The following is a 22,915-nucleotide window of genomic DNA, read 5'->3' on the forward strand; positions in this document are numbered from 1 at the left end:
CGTTTCAATTTTTCCCAAAGGTGTTAGTGTTTAGTGTGTGTGGGCTGTGGTGCAAAGGGACTGTAAAGTTGTTTTGTGCAGGCCACTCGAGTTCCTCCACACTAAGCTCATCAGACAAAGTCCTTATGGACCTCGCGTTGTGCCCAAACAGTTGCCACAAAGTTAGAAGAATACAAGAGTCTAAATGTTTTTGTATGCTGTAGAATAAACATTGCCCTTTACTGGGAAAAAAAAAAAAGGCACCTAGCAAAAACCTTAAAAAAACAAAACAACACCACAGGAAATTATCCTTCCTCCATCAAAATCTACAGGTGGCACGATGCTCTAGGTAGAATTCTTCTGGTATCCGCTAAATCTAGATTCATCCTGCCAGAAAGTGAAACATTATTCATCCCTCCAGAGATCCCATTTCCACTGCTCCAGAGTCCAGTGGCAGCATGCTTTACACCACTCCAGCCAACGCTTGGTACTGAGATCAATGGTGACTGAAACGGAACCTGTGCTTTCACTTTCCGTTGCGGGGTTCACCCGATGGAAGCCTCCGACGGAACCCCGGAATGGAAATGAACGGTGATGTGAACAGGCCCTTAGGCTTGTGTGCAGCTGCTTGACCACAAACCCCGTTTCATGAAGCTGTCAATGCACTGCTCGTGCTGAAGTCACTTCCAGAGGGAGTTTGAAACTCAAGAGTTAAAGAAACTGTCACCACATTATAAGTGCCCTATTTCTTACATAATGAGATCAGCGCTGTAATGTAGATTACAGCAGTGCTTTTTATTTCGAAAAACGATCATTTTTGACGGAGTTATAACCCATTTTAGCTTTATGCTAATGGCTTTCTTAATAGACAACTGGGTGTGTTTTACTTTTTTACCAAGTGGGCGTTGTAAAGACGTGTATGACGCTGACCAATCTGCATCATACACTTCTCTCCATTCATGTAATTAGCACATAGTGATCTTACTAGATCACTATGTGCTGTCACATACACACACACTAACGTTACTGAAGTGTCTTTAGAGTTAATAGACATCACCTCCAGCCGGGACCGTGATGTCTATTCACAATCCCAACACTTCGGTAAGGTTTGTGTGGGATTTACAGCACATCAAGTGTAATCTCGCGAGATTACAATGTAAATGACAGCCCAGCGTGCTCTCGATGTGCTGTGCTGTGTCACACACAAACATTACCGAAGTGTCGGGATTGTGAATAGACATCACGTCCTAGCTGGAAACTATGTCTATTAACTCTAAAGACACTTCAGTAACGTTAATGTGCGAGTATGTGCCTGCACATAGTGATCTAGTAAGATCACTATGTGCAGAGTAAATGAGTGGAAAGAAGTGTATGACGCTGATTGGTCAGCGTCATACACTCCTCTGTACAATGCCCACTTGGTCAAAAAGTAAAAACACGCCCAGTTGTCCATTAAGAAAGTCATTAGCATAAAGCTAAAATAGGTCATAACTCAGTCAAAAATGATTGTTTCTCTAAATAAAAGACACTACTGTAATCTACATTACAGCGCAGATTACATCATGTACAATATAGGCCACTTATAATGTGGTGACAGAGCCTCTTTAACAGAGGATAAGAATATTTTTACTCGCCACATGCTTCAGCAGCCGGCAGTCCTGCTCTGTGAGTTTGTGCGGTCTACTGCTTCGTGGCTGGTCTGTTGTTACTCAAAGATACTTTCACTTCACAATAATAGGACTTTCAGTTGACCGGGGCAGGTCTAACACATCAGAAATTTTCATCAACGGACTTGTAGCAAAGGTGGCATTCTAGAACAGTGCCACCTTTAAAAATCACTAAGCTTTTCAGTTCAACCCAAACTACCAATGTTTTGTCTATAGTAGTAATTATGTTTTTTTGGGCTATGGTAATTGCCACAAACCGAGGCAAAACTGCACCATTCTCATGCATTTTTTCTATATAAAAAAAATTGCAACAAAACAGTGCCGTTTTGCCACGATTCCAAGCTAAAAAAAAACAACGTATTTTCACCGCGATATGCAAAACCAGCTTAACTGGAAAACCCACCTGACACTGCTGAACAAAATTGCATACATTTCCAAATACTGGAATGTATGTATGTATGTATGTATGTATGTATGTATGTATGTATGTATATATATATATATATTACATATATATTACACACAGGTTTTCCACCACAGCCCACACACAGATCATAGGGGGAAAAAACTACAATTATTCAACTGTTCGAAACAGTCACCTTTTTAATCAGGAAAAAAAAGCTCTAGAGTATTGAGTGCTAATGCAATTCTCACAAAATTAGGCCTCTGCAAGAACGTCCTGGTTTCACTTTTCTGTTTTCCTCTGCATTTCTTGGCAACAGATCAGTGAAAAACAGACAGAACACGGATGTAAAATACTGCCTTTTTTTCATCTCACACACCTATAGACTTTAATAAGCGTGTCTGGTCTGCAAAAACGGACAAGAATAGAACATTCTCGCAACAGACTTTGTGCAAAAAAACAACAAGTGTGAGTAGCCCTATTGACTTGTATGGGTCAGTGTGCTGTCCATTGTTAAAACAGACAGCGCATGGAAGAGAAATACATTTGTGTAAATAAGGCTGAAGTATTTCTCAATATTTCTCAGTATTTCTCCCTACCCTGTGCTTGTAAATTTAGTTCCACCTCCACATGCAGCAGAACACTAATAATTTTGGCCATACTAAGAGCAAACCAAGAAGACGACGTATGGTATCATCTGATATCACATATGTAGAAAGCTGTACAAGTTTGTAGCACTCTTGTCACTATACAAACTAAAGGCAGCATCAAACAGATGCAACAGCTGACAAAGCCCCAAGCGGTTTCTCTTAACTTCTCATCTGACTGGCCTCAGGTTATCCCAATCTTGCCACAGATGAAGAGAATCATTCTCATTCGTTACACCTCTTCATATGCACCAACGGTCTCAGACAGAGATCATAAAGAACTGGAGCATTTTTTTTCGAAGAAGTACCCTGCAATTTGTAGGTGAAATAAATTAACAATATTTTTCTCTAACTTTACTCACGCCAATGAATTTATGTAGAAAATGTGATTCACTGCTGGTTCATGGTCAACACTGAGCACACACATCAGTGATACACAGGATCAAACACAAGTTTAATGTCAACGTAAGTTCATCTGATTGGGAATCACTTCAGCTCACCAGATATTGTCAGGAGGGATTACAATTTTCTTCTGAATAGAAAGAATATGGTTTTTTCACTAAACTTGCCGTCTCGCTATGGCTCATCAGGTCTCAGATGTGGTTGCTAATGAAGTTGTCATTTTGGATTAGTCATATAGGACTGCTGAAGTTAGGGTTTCATTCTTGTACTCTCTGCATCACTGACAGAATACTTATCCCTCTGACATCATCCTTCCAGTTAACACAAACATAACAAAAGCAACACACAAAGATACACTATGAATATGAAAAAGTGTTAGCCAAGGGTATTTCCTAAAGCTAGATTCACACGAGCGTTGCAAACCCCGGACTGCAGTTTTTCACATCCGAGGTGCATCCGTGCTGTACCCTGCGGGACGCGTTATCACGCATCCCCCATAGACTAGTCTATGGGGGGGGGGGGATTCGTAAAGCACAAAAAAATAGGACATGACCTATTTTTTCACGGACCCTTCACACGCACCGTAGAAACAACCTCCGTGTGTACGGCTCCATTGAATTACATAGGTCCGTGTGACGCTCATTCAACGCTCATGTGAATAAGGCCTGTTAGGCCTTATTTACACTAATGTGTCCGTTTTGCATGCGCAAAAAACGTGTTTTGCGCGCGTAAATGTTCCATGTGGCATCCGTATTTGGAGCGTGCCTGCGTGATTTCCGCGCATATGGCAGCGTGAAGACACTCTGTTCATATGTTTACAAACATAAAAGCAGGAGGTGCTTTTCTTGTTTCATTCATTTATTTTACGACTGTAGTGCGAATAACGCGAGGCCCACAGAAGTGCTTCTTTGTGCCGTGCAGGATTTCCACGCACCCATTGACTTCAATGGGTGTGTGATGCGCGAAAAACGTCCAAGTATAGGACGTGAAAATCACGGACTGTCTGAACGGCCCCATTCACTTACATAGGTCCATGCGACGCACGTAATTTTCACGCGCGTAGCACGGACGTAATATACGTTCATGAGAATAAGGCCTTAGGCGGAGTTCACATATATCCGTTGTGTTCGGCCAGCTGTGCGCTGGTCTGGTGTCTACAGCCTGACGGAAAAACACTCCATGTAATGTTTTTTCTGTCCGGCACAGGGAGAGGTCTGGAGTCACAACTTACGCATGTTATGCCAAAACTGCTCCATTAGGAAATCATGGGATCAGTTCTGGCATCTGGTGTTTCTGTAACACATCGGAGGGAAACAAAACTGGATTATTAGAAATGCTACGACTTCCCAACACATTAACACACTTTCAAAGTTCTTCTGAAATACGTTTACTTATCCCATCTTATGTTTACGAGCGCTTTTTGTATCTACTAAACTTTAAAATCAGAAACAATGGCTCTCCCGATATGTCACTTTAGTAAATACTTGTGTTTCCCATAACAGTTATGGAGCATCGGTTTCCTTAAGGAAATGTATGACTAATTTGACAATTGGGTGTCACCATTTCCCTCGTAAGGGTAAGGCCACACGGTGCGTCGTTGTTGTGATTTTGTTGCATTTGAAAACCGCATGTGGTCCACTGCATGTGTTTTTTGTCTCTAATGCTTCAGTTCTGTTGCGTTTTTAAAGGAAATAATTGATGGGCATAGTTTTCACCCGTGTTGACGTTTGCCAGGTGCTTCCGGTTTATAATTCATTGCAAGGCATTGCAGAACTGTTAGCAAAAACGCAAGCAGTTCAGCAGCAACTTGGCCAGCGCGGTCAGTAACTGCATGCGGTCAGACATTCTGAAGATGCAGTTAACTGCACAAAAAACACATTGTAATATAATAGCAGCAGTCTGTCCAGAACACAAATTTCACCATTGACTTCTATTGAAAAATTACTTGCTGCAGTTTAAAAACGCAACATAAACGCACCGTGTCCGCACCGTGTGGCCTTACTCTAAAAGGGGTATGTCCTGACGCACCCCATTGACATGGAGAATGGTAATACCCAATTGTCAATTTATTCATACATTTCCAGGAGAAATAACAGGAACAGCACAATACAGGGCTCTAAGAAAAAAGATGCCCCCCCAGAATTGTTTTTTTCATGGGGAATAAAAGTACTTAAAAAAGCACTCTGGTGTAAGGAAAAAAAAACCAAAAACAAAAAAACAAACACAAAACATTCATAATGGAACTATCCACCCAATATACTGTATAGAATTCAGTTAGTATGACCTTAGTTATTCCTTTCTATCTGAAAACTCATGGAATCTTTGTCTTCTGATGGTTATGTGTTCTCATAGTGACCCCCCTATGCATTACTTGCATTTCTGTTCTCTCTAGGGGTCACCATCTCAGTCACATGGACTATAGGCCCTTTTACACCGGCCGATAAGCGGCCGATGCAGCGAGCGCCGATCAATGAGACATAGTTGATCGGCGCTCGTTTGCTCCTGTCACACGGAGCTATGGATGAGGACGAGCGGTCGTTACTCCGATAGCTCGTCCCCATCCATTATTATCATGTCAGTAGCGTGTCTCCTATTTATCTATAATCTTTTACTTTTTTTTAAAAATACGACCAGCAGATGATCGAGCGTTTGCTCATTCATCTGCTGATCGTTCCCCTGTTTACACAGGGTAATAATCGTCAACGAGCGTTCTGTGAACACTTGTCTGCACGATAATCCGCCAGCGTAAAACCCACTTATTCCACACAGGCTCTTCACAGCTGATGCTGATGATTAGACCGACTCCTGTCACACAGGTATAATGCAGAAGATCACAGCTCAGCCTCCCTGACTGCTTACATATGGTCTCTTAGCTTATTTAGGAGACTATAGAGGTAAGGATAATAACACTGTCCTACCAGCAGACAGAAATGGTACTGGCTCTAATTGATCATGTGATGCTTTACTGAGGCATCATGGGGTTGATAGCATAGTCGCAGGGTGAAATCTGAAAAATCAACATGGTGTCTGATCAGAAGCAGACAGGAGGCTGGACTGCAGGGAAGTGTGCACAATATTCATGACATTCCAGAGCAGAGTAGACAATCAGGTGGGGGGTGAGGTGATGGAAAGTGGGGTTTCCGCTGGAGTGCTTCTTTAATAAAACACTCAGAAAGCTGACAGGTCCTGGAATGCTTGTGTCATAAGTATTCAATTGCTAATCTTATGCCCTTTACAAACGTTCCTTTAGCCAACATGACAATATGTGGTACAAGATTACATGAAGAACTGGAAACATTTGTTTGTAATCTTTAAATGGGATTCCAATAGGTTGTGCTTTGGACAGTAGCAACGAACAATAAATTGTGTATGCTGAACACATGTCTGGAATGACTGTCAAAATGAAGCATCAGAAGACTGCGGACTGCGGACCACAGAGATGTCACAACATCATCTACACACATACACAGCGCTTTGAGAACGTATTCACTCCTTGGGGGTTTTCCTGTTTTATTGCATTACAACCTGGAATGGATATTAAATTAGATTGTATGTAATGGACCTAACAAAATAGTCAAAATAGTTACCATGGTATAAAAAAAAAAAAGCAAACAAAACACAAATGTATTTTTTTTTAAAAAATATGTGAAAAAAAGTTGTGAGTGCATTTGTATTCACCCCCTTTGCTATGAAACCCCTAAATAAGGGACTGATCAAAAGTTACCTTCAGAAGTCACATTAGTTGAATAAGGTCCTCCTGTGTACAAAGGGTCACATGACCTGTCACATGAGGTCAGTATAAATACACCTGCTCTGAAAGGCTCCTGAGCCTGCAACACAACTAAGCAAGTAACATGAAGACCAAGGACCAAACCGGTCAGAGACAAAGTTGTGGAGAAGTATAGATCAATATTGGGTTATAAAAAAAAACATCCCCAACTTTGAACATTCCACCATTAAATCCATTCTAACAAAATGGAAAGAATATGGCACAACTACGTGCCTGAGAAGATTCCACACAGACACGAATGACAACACTGAAGGGGCTCCAAAGATCCACAGCGGAGATGGAAGTATTTGTCCATTGGACCACTATAAGCCGTACACTTCACAGAGGGGCTTTATGGAAAAGTGGCCACAAAATAAAAAAACATTCATTTAACCCCTTCCCGTCATAAACAACTTTCAGATTTTCATTTTAGTTTTTTCCTCCCCGCCTACCAGAAGCCATAACGTCTTTATTTTTCAGTCAATATGGGACTATGAGGGCTTGATTTTTGCGAGACGAGTTGTAGTTTTTCGTAGCACCATTTATTTTGCCGTATAATGTACTAGGAAACGATGAAAAAATTATTTGTGGGGTAGAAAATGAAAAAAAAAACAGCGATTCCTCCATCGTTTTTTGCGCTTAGTTTTTACCCAATTCACTGTGCAATTAAAACAACATGTTAACTTTATTCTGTGGGTCAATACGATTACGGCGATACCAAATATATATAGTTTTATCTATATTTTACTACTTTTACAAGTAAAAACGAAAATTTATTTTGTGTCGCCAAATTCTGAGCCACAACTTTTTTATTTTTCCGTCGATTAAGTGATATAATATGATATCGTTTTTAATAATACCATTTTGGTGTACATGCGACGGTTTAATCACTTTTTATTTCATTTTTTTGTGGGAGATTAGGTGACCAAAAAATAGACATTCTGGAGTTTCCAATTTTTTTTTTTTACGGCGTTCACCGTCCGGATTAAATAATGATATATTGTAATATTTCACACTTTTCCGGACGCGGCTATACCAATTATATTTATTTAATTTTTTACTATGCTGTAGGGTGAAAATGGGAAAAGGGGGGATTTTTTGAATTTTAATATTTTTATTTTTTTTTGACAAAAAAAAAAACAAAAAAACAAAAAACTTTATTTAACTAATTTTTACTTTTTTTATTAATCCCCCTAGGGGACTTCAATCAGCGATCGTTAGATCACTTGCACGATATACTGCAATACCAATGTATTGCAGTATATCGTGATTCCGACTGGCATCTACTAAAACCTGTATAAAACCTTAATAGGTGTACAAAGATGGCGGACCTGGGGGTCTTCTTTAGGCCCCCAGGCAGCCATAGCAACCATCACCCCCCCCCCCCCCCGCGCGCGATTGCGGGGGAGCGATGAGCTGTTAGAGGGGGCCGCCCCCCTCTAACGATTTAAATGCTGCGGTCGCTATTGATCGCGCTCATTACTCTGAAGTGTCGGCTGTAACATACAGCTGACACCAGCATCGTATGGAGCGAGTTCACTCCGTGAGCCCGCTCCATACTTCCCCTACCCAGCTATGACGTAACTGTATGTCATATGTCGGGAAGGGGTTAAAGAAAAACATATGAAAACTGGTTTTGAGTTGGCCAAAGAGCATGTGGCAGACTCCTCAAACACATGGAAGAGGGTTCTCTGATCAGACCAGACTAAAATTTTACTTTTAAGCAATAATGGGAAACGCTAAGGGGGAGTTTACCAAACTTTCTACGCAGTTTTCTGTACCCAGATCAGAATGTGTAACTCCTCTCGCTTCCTCAAAGTACAAATTTAAGCAATATGGACACCATAAGGCCTTATTCAGACGAACGTGTTATACGTCCGTGCCATGGACCTATGTTAGTGAATGGGGCCATTCAGACCATCAGTGAATTTCACGCAGCGTATGTGCGCTGCGTAAAACTCACGACATGTCCTATACTTGCCCGTGTTTTGCGCAGCACGCACCTATTAAAGTCAATGGGTACATGCAAATCGCGCACGGCACACGGAAGCACTTCTGGGTGCCGCGCGTGATTCGCGCAACAGTAGTAAAAAGTAGTAAAAAGAATGAATGAAAACAGAAAAGCACCACGTGCTTTTCGGTTTGTAAACATACACACAGTGTCATAATGATACCGGCTGCGGGAAAATCACAGAGCCACGCACCATATGCTGATGCCACACGGACCTTTTGCGCGCGCAAAACGGACACGTCCGTATGAATAAGGCCTAAGAGTACGTTTATACGCAGTGCAAATACTGCGTATTTTCCGCAACGTATTTAGTTGCGGAGAATCCCCAGCATAATACAGTAGTAGCAGAGCGGATGAGATTTGAACAGATGATAAGTGGAAAAAAACCTCAGAAATTGTCGTTGCTTTTTTGTTGTGGGTTTACAATGGGGGGTAAAACTCTCAAATAGCAGATGTTGCAATTTTTGCAGCAGAAAAGATGTGATTATGCCGCAAAAAATAAACATAAATCGCAACTGAAAAAAAATAAAAATATCTTATACTTACCCAGAATAATGTGCTTATTCGTCCAGGCCGTGCTACTGGGATGACGTTTTTTGCGATGTGACCACTGCAGCCAATCACAGGCTGCGCGGTCACATGGGATGAAAAGTCATCCCAGGAGGCAAAACTAAAGAGGGACGCGTCGCGATGGCTATGGGTAAGCATGAAACTTTTTTCTTTTACGTTCAGTTTCCCGCAGCGGACATTCTGACCGAAAAATTGCACTACAATTTAGTGCAGTTTTTCATTCGCAATTCCCTGTAGCGACCAGGGCGGATACACGGTGTGCTTTAATGCAGCGTATCCGCCCTGTGTGAACATACCTTAACAGTTGCAAAAACTATATGACCATACCTTAGCAGGAAGCAGTTGGGAACCATCATTACATAGCAGCGTCTAGCAGCAGTTCTAAATACTGGACTAACAGCACTATGTTATTTACAGGGGACAGGAAGCAGGTCACACAGGATAATGGGGAACCTCCCTCCGTTGTCCCCTGAAGCATGCATGTACTGTTGCTATGCAACAGCACTGGAAAATTCCAGCAGGTATTTTTTTTGTGCAGCATTGGCTTCAGACATTAAGATTACAGGTAAGATTTCATGTTTTTTTCCTGAATAACTCAAACTCCACAGAATGTTTTAGGTTTTCCTATCTCCTGCTTGGACATTAACCTTCCTATCGGAATACAAAAACATTTCCATTGTCAGAGCAAATAAACTACCAGGACATTTCAAATTTCTTTAAGGGCAGATCAACAATGAACAGCAGTGACAGAGCAATTTCAGGGGGGAGCAGACCCACAACATGTTTCCTGTGATTTTACATTATACACGACATGCAGCACAACCATGGAATGGTAGATTTATCTTGTTGATTAATACAGAACAATTTAATAAAATGTTCTCTTCACGGAGCACGGCATTCCAGACAATGCCTGGAAAATAGATCAGCAGCAATGCCCCATGGTATTATCTTGGCATTGCTGACATTTAGGTTCCAATTTTTGGGGAATTTACAAAATATGAACTGAAATGTATACTTTTCTAATGGTGGCGACACTGATCACCATTTCACGATTGTGAGTATGAGCAGAGAGACACTGACAGCTGATACAGAGCAATGAGACAATGAAGGTGTTAAACAGACAAGCACGGGGAGATGGATAGCACAAGTGGAAGTTATTATTGCGGCCTATTATTTACATTTTGTCTTTGACAGTAAAAGAGACTTACTAGGGGATAATACACTCCTGTCTTTGAGATGCCTTTGTTTTTCACAATCCCCACTTTAAAAAAAATTGGCCAAAAAAATAAAAGGCACTTTAATTACTGCAAGAAAAAGAGCGGAGAAGGCCAATCTCTCCTAATCATTGACTGCTGCAAAAGTGAATGGAAAACAAAAAGGAGAACTACTTGAAGCACAGAAACAAAATTGAGTGGGTACAGCCCCCAACTAGATGTCCGTCTCAACTCTGCAATTAAGAAGAAAAATAGAAGGCAGAACGGGGACTCTAAAATGGGCCAGCAAAACAAGACTAGCTGTCCAAGCATTTTTGATGAATACTTTAAGAATGCCAACTCTTGCCAATGCCCCTTTGCTCCAGCAGGATAAGTTTATAAGCCCCATACTGTGCTAGTTCCTGGGGTTGCAGGACACCACAAATGATCAACTTTTTCAGCAATATAATGTCCCAATAAAAGTTTGTAATCCCGTTCACCAGTACTGCAGCCGGGCCGGGAAATCCATCCGACACACGGACCGTTATTTACGGCCCGAACGCAGTCATGTGCAAGAGGTGTTACAGTTCCAGCCATGTGGATCAGACTTGAACAAATCTCATCCACATGCGGCTAAACATTTTCTTGACACAAGTCAGTTTTTCCAAAACCGCAGCATGCTCGTCCTGTTCTGGATGTTCACTGTGGACTTCAGTCTTTTCAATGTACAAGGGGTGAAATCCACAGCAAAACACGCACATAAAACGTAAGTATTTATCAGTGGAAACGCTGCGGAAAAACCTGCAGCATTTCCGTCCCGTGTGAATTCAGCCTAAATGCTGCTGCACAGCTGCCCTTCTTCAGGTTTACTCATGTATTTATGGACTGGGAAGAATGAGCAGAGGACACTCTAGATTACTATGCCTTTGCTTTTCATCACTTTGAGGTGGTGTGTATACACAGAACAGCTTAGAAGCCTCTGCAGTCGCTCACTGAAAGCGCTTCTGATAACCTGCCACTTCTAGCAAAGATGGATGCAAAGCACACAGATCACCAACTACAAAAAGAGCATCACACTCTACTTACTAAAAATTACTGCCCCGAGCAAAGACGGTATATCAAATATTATTTTATACAAGGAAAAAAAAAAAGTAACGGTTACATGTAAAAACTAGTGCAGTTGAAATTTCAGAAGCATTGCCTACAGCAACCAATCACGTGCAACAGGATCCAAACAACCTTTCATTTTCTTTTTACAGGTATTTTTTTTCGTTTTGTTTTATTTGCTAAAAGCGGGAATGGAAACCAGAAAGAGGAAGAAAAAGCTTTAATTGGGAAAGGTTTTCGCTTTCCTCTAAAAGGGATCCAATGCCAGTTTTGGCATTGGAAATAAAGGAACACCAGTCTCATGCTCACATAGAAGGTAATAGAGACCTTTAATTATTATGTAACTGTACATTACTCCTTTATGAGAAGCCTTAACATGCATTTTGTTACCAAGAGATTCTGATATGATGCAAGCTAAAGGCCAAAAATTTCTGCAGCAATTCCATTGAAAAAGCAGACATTCCGCTGCGGCAAAAACGCACCATTTCCTGCATTTTTTTACGGCAGAACATGGTGCGTATTTTTCTGCGTTCTTCACAACATTAGGAGATGGAGACATCTCCTCTGAAAAACGCAGCAATTCTGGCCACTTTCCGCAGCAGGAACGGACATGCTGCGGTCCGAAATATACGCACCGCAGATGAATTTCTGCTTAGAATTTTTACGCAGCGTGTGGATGAGATTTGTTAAATCTCACCCACTATGCTGCTACTGTATCCTGCTGCGTTTTTTCCGTCCGAAACTCTGGCCGGAAAAAAAGTGCCAAATCCGCAGCGTGTGAACGAGCCCCAAGTGTATGTAAAACGTTCAGCCTGTACACGAAAGCTAAAAGATCACTTTCACATATTTGTATTACAGGTGTCACGTCAGCCACCAGAAGAAAAAAATAAAAAAAGACAAATCACTGCTCCTACACCTTAGAAAAGCCAGAGAAAAGAAAAACAATTAATCCAGTAAAACTATTTTTTCCCTAGGAAACACAAATATGTACAACAGTTTGTGTCCATAATTTAGAATTATTCCCAAATATTAATTCAAATGCAAAGTGCACAAAACTAATATTACACAGTATAAAAGGACAGCAATGGAGCACCGTGTGAGAGACCCTACCAGACACATTGGCCCACATTTCTGAATAATGGCATCATTTTCACCAATGTACTGTGAAGGGACATTTGACCAGAATTGTGCCCAATCTGCTAAAAGGTGCACACCTCTTCTGACTGTTTGAATGTCTTTTAACGCCTGCTTTGTGCAAGTTATGCACTTCTAATTTGCTCTTTTTTAAAATAGTCCCGGGTCCAAAGGGATTTTACTGATCTAAAGTTAGAGGCTAGACAACCGCAGCACTCCGATTGAAAAAACTTGTATTTGTTTATTCACCAAGCATGAACTGGCAACGTTTCAACCCCAAGGGTCTTTCTTAAGCATCAATTTTGAGTCTAAACGTTAACCATGAACATTTTTCACAGCTGCTTTCTTTTAAGGAGTGAGAAGACAAATACTGCATATTTTGGCGCAATTTTAGAGGCAACTTTTTTTTTACAGGAGCAATTTCTGGCAAAATCAGGTGTAAACTAAATAATAAATGTGGCCCATTGTCACATAATACTTTAAAAAGCACACACACAAAAAAATAAAACATTATTTACGTCTCTGACAAACCAATAATATAACAAGTGAACGGGCAGGCAACTTACGCCAACTAAACCGGAGTATAGAAGAAGAGCTGGAGGAAACAGGAGGATTAATGTGAGAGTAAGAAATCTGGAGAAGTTTGTCGTCTAGGAGAAAAGGTTTTAATAAAAGATAAACATTCCCCTCTACTTTGTAGAGACACGCACGGTTTACTTAGCAAATGTTGTTTACTTAAGAAATGGTGAAAATACTAAGCAGTCAGGTGTGCGCTTGTACAGCGGAGACCGAACTTCCAGTACAAAACTATATTGAGCAGAACATAGATCATTACTGTACAGAATTACACATGGCAGTACAGAACTTCGCTCTGTCTACAGACAATATTTCTATTTACATCTTATCTGCTTTGCTATTATGTGAAGGAGCCAGACATTTCAGGATTTTGTGCCAAATCCATGCCATCAGTTTCTCATACAGGTGTGCGGGACAGGAAAATCCTGGAAGCCAATTAGCCAATGTGCCTTGAAACTGGCACCAAACCTTTTTTTCTATAGAGGACTAAAAAAGTTCCTATTGTTGGGAAACTAAATAAAAATGGATCTTGGTCATTAAGTATTCACTGAAACCATAGGATTTGCACCCTGACAATTACTGTTACTGACCTCATAAAAGCCATCAACTAATAAGAGAGACAAAAATACATCATAAGGGCCTGTTCACATGGAGTATTTTGACAAGCTTTTTGGAGCGGAATCCGCTCCGCAAAACTCGTCAAAAACTGGCCGAAAATGCCTCCCATTGATTTCAATGGGAGGCAGGGGCGGCTTTCTCCCGCGAACAGTAAAACCGCCTCACGGGAGAAAAAGACGGGGCATGCCCTATCTTCGCACGGTTACGCATCTGACCTCCCATTGACATCAATGGGAGGAAGAGAGCGTATGTCGCGGAGTTTTTTGCCCGTAGCACTCAATAGCTGCGGGCGACAAACGCGGCAAAAATCGCGGCAAACGACATGCAGGAAGGACAAAATTCCGTTTTTGAGGCAGACTTTTCCTCCTGCAAAAAACTCCATGTGAACACAGCCTTAGAAGCATGGGCAGCACAATAGGCCTTATTATATAGGAAACCAATTAAAGCCTAGCACCTTTATCAACAATCATTCCGGTTCAGTCCTTCAAAATTGCTGCATTCAACAAACTAGATAAACTGTCACTTTAAATTAAAAAGCAAAAAAAAAAACAGTCAAAACTGACAAAATGACAATTTGTAGCCTGTTGCTAAGAAGCATCTCAAGACAGAACAGACAAAAGTACACAGTATAAGGTAATGAGGGACAGCCTTTAGAATCACATATCTAAGAAGGGATGTCATCACTGACAGTTCTATCCATAGTCAGGTGAACACAATTCCCATGTTTGTCATCAAAGTACCCAATCTACATTTCATACATTTACATGCTGGACACGTCAGAACGAGTCGTGAAAATAAATACACTCAATAACGGACAACCTACACCACTATTATTGCACATTTGTGACAAGTAGGATAAACTCTCAATAGTCCTTTTCCAAGATTTACAGAACTAAAAAGTTCTTTAAAAGCAAGCTGGTCAGGACAGGATGATGAATTTCATACCTTCACATCTGTATTTCCATACTAGTCAGACGCTAAATGTGCAACATCAGTGGGGAACACTTGCAGTGACCCCCATCTATTGGTAAAGCCAATGAATGCACACACTCAACAACAGGGACACCTCTAATAACTGAACAGGTAACAGAATGACATTTACCACCTAGAGAAAAAAAAAAAAAGCTGCCACTCAAGTGTCTCAGTCCACAGAAAAAATCGGTGCCCATCAAACAGTGAGAATAAAATACTGTTATGGGCACAATGATATAGGCTGCTGTAAGATAGGACAAAGAACAGTTGCGTTTGCCAGGTTCATGAGGATTAATGCGAGATATGAAACACAGATAAACAGTGCATTAACTATAAATAAGGTGACATGACCCGTTCTTACCTCTAAGGCTTCCAGGGTATTGAAGCTGGCAATTGCAAAACCATCAATTATATCCTCCTCCTGAGAACTGGATTCTCTCCGTTTACGTCGGGGCGGTCTGGCATTTCTGGCTGAAGCAGCTGGATTTTTACCATTCTGATTTGAATTTTCCTTTCCCAGGCCCCTTTCAGCTTCTGAGCAAGAGGAGGGGCTCTGGTTTCGGGGATCCCTGACAGATGGGTCTCTTCTCCTCACCCTGTCCCTTTGAGACCTGGATCTCCGGCTCTGCTGTTTTATTTTGACATCCATCTTCTTTCAATAACAAATAAGCTAATTATAAATCCACAGGGAAATTCCAACGGGTGACCTTGAATCCACAAAACCAATTACTAAGCACAATTGATACTGAAAACTGGATGCAATGGCTACTTACATGAAAGAAATATTGAATGTAATATCCATGTATAAATAGAGAATAATCCAGTAAGGAATTGTACACTTTCCCACAGAGCCCTTCAAGCAACACAGGCTACTGTTTACTTATTAATATTTCCTGCACACAAATCCAATTCTGCTCAGTAACCACTTGTATTGCAACTTTTCCGTGCCATTAAATTGCCACAAAATTTCCCATTTGCATGGCTGAGACACTGCCCAAGAACCTTTAAAGGCAGCAGCATCCTGGTGAAGAAGGAGAGGGAGGGGGTCACAAATCCCTCATGTTGTGGTGCTGCTGGGAGGGAGGAAAGGAGGGAAGTAAGGACACCCCCTCCACCAATATAAACCTTATTCCTCTCCTTTCTGGTGTATGGATCTCGGCAGATGTACACAGAGAAAACAGGAAGCCCAAGATCCTAATCACAGACACGGACTGCCGAGCCTCTGCCTTTTCTGTGCAGCTTGTGCCATTCTCGCTCTCCTCTTTCTCTGTTTAAAGCCCTTCCATTCTCGCTCCGGATGGGGTGCTGGACGGATCCCCCTGTCCTCCCCGGCTCCTGCGGGTCACCGATCCTCCAATCCTAAAATCAGACACAAATAGGGGAGATGTTAGATCAGCGATCGGAGCTCTTAAAGAGACAGGAGGAGGGGGAGGAAATGTTCTCCTCTCTGAATTGTACAGTGCAGCAGGAAAAAAAAGCCCAAAGCAGATAAGTGACGTACTTCCGGCAGCCTGTAATTACCAGAGGAAGTCAGCCACTTTATTAGAGTTGAGATCTGGCTCCGGGGTTAACCCGTTCGGCGCAGAAGGAGAGGTCAGCCGGCGATATGAAGAGAGCAGGCGGCCGCTGACCCCGGCTCTAGCCACGGGTTGGTAGAGGCGGGATTACTACAGTCACATAGGGACAGTGAATAATCGCGATACGCTCGCCACACAAACAAACAATCATAATATAGCCATTATATAGATCTAGCGTCATCGATCTCTGTTTCCTGAATAATCAGTGACCCTTCATGCGAAAATGACGAAAACAAACGGATGTACAGTGTACACACGACTGCATTACATGTCATACTCCAATCTAGATGACCACATGCGGCTCCACTCTTCTGTGCACTGTACAGTAAACTATATCATCTCCAGACCCCAGGAGATAACGTTTTATAGGACCAACCCATGACATGTGTGGGCATCATTAGGGGGTCTCTCCCTATCACCATGTAATAATACATCTCACCTGCAGCAGCAATGCCTGGTTTGATCACTGCACCCTTAAGCCTTGTTCACACAGTGCAGATTTTGCATTTCTTTTTTTATGCCAAAACTAGGAACAGAACCTAAACAGAATATATAAAGGAAGGTCTTTTAAGTCTGCCCTCCTGGATACAACTCTGGTTTTAGATTTAAAAAAATGCATGCAAAATCTGCATGTGAACAAGGCTTAAGGGTGCAGTGATCAAACCAGGCCAGGTCATTCGGATGAATAGAAATTCATGTCATACATATAGACAGCTGAAGTCCGCTAGAACAGGGACCCCCTCTATAAAGTCCATATGCCATTCACGAGACAACCCCCTCTAAAGACGACCTCTAAGCTCTCCTGACATGAGTGGTTTAGGAATTACTTCTATTCCCTAGGAAAGAACAAGTAGCTACAAGTGGGTGCAGAGGTAGCGGGCACACCTGGGCCCTGAAAAGGCCCTTCTGCCACATAAGATGACACCAGTATTATAAATGGCGACTATTGTAAGAACTTGGCCAATGGCAGAATTCTTGCTATTGTCACAACTTTTCTCCTCACGAGAAAACATTCAGGTTGCACCAACGTTGAAGGAAAAATTGTGGTATTACTGCAACTCATGGGTGACTAAAAGCCCAATTCCTCCTGGAAATGTATGAACACATACAACTGGTATTAGGACACGCCGCCCACGTAGCGGCGACCACTACAACACCCACTATACATACACCCTTCTTGGAAAGTCTATAGTGCAGAGATGCCTTGACGCTCTGTGCAAGTGCTGATGTGTGGCACTGTCGACTGCCCCTCGGCGCATACGCTGACTCTTGGCGCACCCGCAGTATTTAATTCATTATACCATGACTGTGCGCACAAGCGTATTGTTGATTTCATTATAAATTTTGTGCATGCGCCGATTTCTGGCGTACGCTCAGTACTGAAATATACTGGAGAGACGCAATAAAATGCCAGGGATGCCGCCACAAGAGTTTGTAAGTTCTAATTGTTGTTATACTTTATTGTATACACCTGCTATTATACATATATAAATATGATACCAAACTAGTTCACCGAGGACCCTGGAGGTCTTTTTTGGTGATATGCGTGGAGCTGGATTTTTCTTGCTGTGTGCCCCCCTGCCAGAACCCATACCAATTTCAGACCCAAATTTCTTTTGATGCCTCATTGTATTGGATATTGTAATATTGGCTTATATCATATTGAGATATTGGTTCTCTGTATTGAGGTGGAGTTCTGACATGTTTTCTTAGATAATCCGGCAGGACATAATTTGTTTGGGGCATTTACATATCTTACAGTGTATCCTATTATGTATTAGATCTTTGTATCCAAGTCTTTTTCTTTTGGTTTTAATTACATTTTGTTATTTTTACATTGTCTGAATGTGCATGTCCTTTTATGCCCTTCTTTTTTTGCGAATTCCACATGCAAATGGCCACGATTTTTAATACCCAGAAAAATCATGTAGCCACTGGCTGCTGCAAACTAGCATGACTTCGTCCACACGTGAATGTTGCTACGATTCCACCTGTCGAAGTGGCGTGACCTTACACCCGGACACTCTCCAATCAGTGCGGACAGCATCAGAGTGTGTAGCAACACATCCTAATTCCTAAAAGGAATGGTAACACCTAGTTGTCAATGTATTTATGTATTTCCAAGAAGAATAACGGAGACACGGCAGAACACAAATTTCTAAGAAAACATGCTCCAGTATTTTTTTTATGGGGGAATACAAGTATATGCTATTTATTTTTTGTTTTTAATAATCTTGCCTTATGGCGAGGCATAACAACCTATGTCCCGCAATTTAACCACAGTAGATTTTATTTTTTCAAGTACTAGATGTCACTCAAGAACTTTCAGGTTATATTTAGGTATTAACCACTTAGCGACATGTAACGTACTAGTACGTGACAGCCGTTAAAGGGAAGTAAAATGTGGGCTCACGGGCTAAGCGCGCTCCATACTCAGCGGGTGACGGCTGTGTAATACAGCCGAACACCTCAACGCAAGGGGCAGAATCGAAGATCACTTTGATTCTGCCCGTTTAACACCTCAAATGGCAACAGCGACCTCTGCATTTAAATTGTTAGAATCAGGGGGGCGCCCCCTCCAACGTGTCATCGCCCCCCCCCCCCCCCCACAATGCAATCGGGGGGTGCTGATGTTTGTCATGGCAGTATCACGATATACTGAAATACATTAGTATTGCAGTATATCAAGCAAGTGATGCAACAATCGCTGGTTCAAGTCCCCTAGGGAAAAACGCCTCTGCCTCCCATTGAAATTAAAAGGGGACCATTTCCGACGATTTTTTAAAGCAGATTCCAAAGCGGTTTCCGCATCAAAATCAGCACCAAAAAACTGTGTGAACTGACTGAAATGTCTCCATTCTTTTAGGCTAGATTCACATACAGTGTATTGGGGCTTTTTTAATGACGTTTTAAGCTGCGTTTTTTGATGCAGTTTAGTCTATAGTAAAATATCAAACGCACTGCATACAACCTCATTTTGGTTTGTGGCGTTTTTGAGCCGATTTTGAAGTCCGTGGTGTTTTTTTTTTTATCCAAATGCAGCATGCTCTGGGTATGGCATTTTTTTTCAGGCGTTTTTCCCATAGGCTTCTCAATGGGACCTCAAAAACGCCAGAAAAAAAGCATTTACAAAATGACACTAAATAAAAAAGGCCCTAAAACCACGTTATATTTGAAAACGGCTGGCGTTTTAAGAAGCGTTTTTTGATGCAGTTTAAAACACCAGATAAATTCTGTGTGTAAAGGAGGCCGAAGGGTGTAATCAGATGTTGCAGTGATTTTACCGCAATTTTTTCTTTTTTCTACGCAATTTCATTTAAACCTAAATTGTATTGGAAAACGCACCAAATCTTAGTAAAAACGCGGCATACAGTTGTACAGTCGCAGTTCTATGCAACAAATCTAGCATACCCTTATGGCACGTTCACACGTTTTCCGGCGTCATTTCAGAGCGTAAAATTTTTTCCAATGGTAAAAAGCTGTGTAGTTTATATGAGGCTTCAATTTACCCAGCTGTGTGAGAAAAACATTTCTTTTGAAATAAGCCTCGTCTTTTTCTGCCAGAAAATAAGCCATGTGAACAAGCCCTTACAGCTGGATTCACACGGAAGTGCTGCAGAAAATCCGCAGCGGATTACAGTCCCAGCTATGTGGATGAGCAATCTCATCCACAAGCTGCTGAACGTTTTCCGGACAGAAATCAGAGCATGCTCACTTTCTTCTGGATGTTCACTGCAGATTTCACCCTTTCCAATGTGAAGGGTTTGAAATCCGCAGCAAAATACGCACATAAAACATGCTTAGGGCTTATTCAGACTAACTTGATATACGTCCGTGCAACGCACGTGATTTTCACGCGCCTCGCACGGACCTATGTTAGTCAATGGGGCCGTTCAGACAGTCAGTGATTTTTACGCAGCATGTGTCCGCTGTGTAAAACTCACGACACGTCCTATATTTGTGCGTTTCTCGCGCATCACGCACCCATTGACTTAAAATCAAGCGCACCACACGGAAGCACTTCCGTGGGACGCGCGTGATTCGCGCAACAGCAGTCAAAAGTATGACTGAAAACAGAAAAGCACCACATGCTTTTCTGTTTACAAACAGTGTCATAGGCCTCATTTACACGAGCGTAATATACGCGCGTGCGACGCGCGTGCTTTTCACGCGTGTCGTACGCACCTATATTACTCTATGGGGCAGTGCAGACAATGCGTGAATTTTGCGCAGCGCGAGTGCGTTGCGTAAAACTCACAACATGTTTTATAATCGTGCGTTTTTCGCGCATCACGCACCCATTGAAGTCAATGGGTGCGTGAAAACCACGAAGGTCGCACGGAAGCACTTCCGTGCGAACTGCGTGATTCGCGCAAGAGCTGTCAAACTGAATGTAAACAGAAAAGCACCACGTGCTTTTCTGTTTACAAACATCCGAACGGAGTGTCTTAGAGATGAGTGAACCGAACTTCACCGGGTTCGGCCGAACTCGTTTTGACCGAACCCGGCAGAAGACAGTCACTGTCCAGGGTGCTGAAAGAGTTAAACTGTTTCAGCACCCTGGACAGTGACTTCCGATCCCAATATACGTGAACGTGTAAAAAAAAAAAAAGTTCTGACTTACCGATAACGCCCGGCTTCTTCCTCCAGTCTGACCTCCCGGGATGACAATTCAGTCCAAGTGACAGCTGCAGCCAATCACAAGCCAAGCACAGGCTGCAGCGGTCACATGGACTGCCGCGTCATCCAGGGAGGTGGGGCCAGATGTCGAGAGGCGCGTCACCAAGGCAACGGCCGGGAAGTTCTCGGTAAGTACGAACCTCTTTTTTTTTTTTAAACAGGTTACTCGATATGGTGATCGGAATTCACTGTCGAGGGTGCTGAAAGAGTTACTGCCGATCAGTTAACTCTTTCAGCACCCTGGACAGTGACTGACGTCGACTAGCCTCATCTCTATGATGGCGGCTGCGCGAAAATCACGCAGCCGCGGATCATACACTGATGACACACGGAGCTGTCAAGTGCCTTTTGCGCACGCAAAACGCTGCGTTTTTTTTGCGTGCGCAAAACGCACACGCTCATGTAAATCAGGCCATAATGATGCCGGCTGTGCGAAAATCACGCAGTTGCGCATCATATGGTGACACACGGAGCGGTTAAGTGCCTTTTGCGCTCGCAAATCCGCCCTTATTTTGCTGTGGAAAATCTACAGCATTTTCATCACGTGTAAAAACATCAGTTTTAGGGTATGTTCACACGGCAGCGTCCGTAACGGCTGAAATTACGGGGCTGTTTTCAGGAGAAAATTTCATTTCAGCCGTAACGGCATGGGCAGGCGCTTGAACGCCGCGTCCATTACGGATGTAACTGGAGCTGGTTTTCCATGGAGTCCATGGAAAACGGCTCCATTTACGTCTGAAGAAGTGAGATGACACTTCTTTGGCGCGGGCGTCTATTTACGCGCCGTCTTTTGACAGCGACGCGTAAATATACGCCTCGTGTGAACAGACAAACGTCAGCCCATTGCTTTCAATGGGCAGATGTTTGTCAACGCTTTCAAGCCGTAATTTCGGACGTAATTCCAGGCGTAAAACACCCAAATTAAATCCGTAATTTGGCCGTGTGAACATACCCTTATAGTCACAGTTTTCTGCAACAAATCTGCCAACTATGAACATACCCTCAGGCCTGGTTCCCACGCAGCGTAAATGCTGCAGAATTTCCGCAACAATGCATAAATGGACATGCTGCGGAATTTAATTCCGCACCGCAGCTCAATTTCTTAACGTTTACACTGCGTTTTTTCCCCGCACTCTGATGCTACTGTAAACGCTGCGTAATTTCCGCACAGAATTCCGTTGCGGAAATTCTGCAGCGTTTACGTTACGAGGGAATCCGGCTTAAATGGTCCACTACACCGCTGCAGATTTTATTTGAATTTTTACATATTTTTTTTTTCCCAAGCACTGGTTTCCCAAGCGTTATTGTGGGTAAACCGGCCCTTTATCTGCAAAATCGTGCAGACATTAATTAATACACCCTTTATGGATGTACGATTTTGCAGGTCAAGGGCCGTGTTACCTGCAATAACACACTGCAATTAACAGGCTATTTGACAAAAGCGCCGAACATGGTGCTGGTGCGGTTGTTGGCCGCATCGTGGCCAGGTCAGAGCCATTCCTGCTCGTCTGAATAGGCCCTTAGGATGGATTCACACGAGGCAGATTTTGTTGCAGAAAATTTCTATCTTCTGAATGGGGTTGTTTCTGCGACAAGCACATGGATTTCTT

At 42.4% G+C, this 22,915-nt stretch overlaps 1 protein-coding gene across 11 annotated transcripts in view; it reads right to left on the reverse strand.

Moving 5' to 3' along the window:
* FBRSL1 (fibrosin like 1) overlaps positions 1-22,915 on the reverse strand; it is a 539,464-nt gene that overhangs the window by 436,721 nt on the left and 79,828 nt on the right. For all 11 annotated transcript variants that reach the window (XM_075832783.1, XM_075832773.1, XM_075832754.1 and 8 more), the window contains exon 2: positions 15,410-16,407. In XM_075832783.1, coding sequence (XP_075688898.1) covers positions 15,410-15,697 — 288 coding nt within the window. In that variant the 5' untranslated portion in view covers positions 15,698-16,407. The remainder of the gene's footprint in view (positions 1-15,409; positions 16,408-22,915) is intronic.

The sequence above is a fragment of the Rhinoderma darwinii genome, chromosome 1 (genome assembly GCF_050947455.1).
Source record: "Rhinoderma darwinii isolate aRhiDar2 chromosome 1, aRhiDar2.hap1, whole genome shotgun sequence".
NCBI lineage: Eukaryota > Metazoa > Chordata > Amphibia > Anura > Rhinodermatidae > Rhinoderma > Rhinoderma darwinii.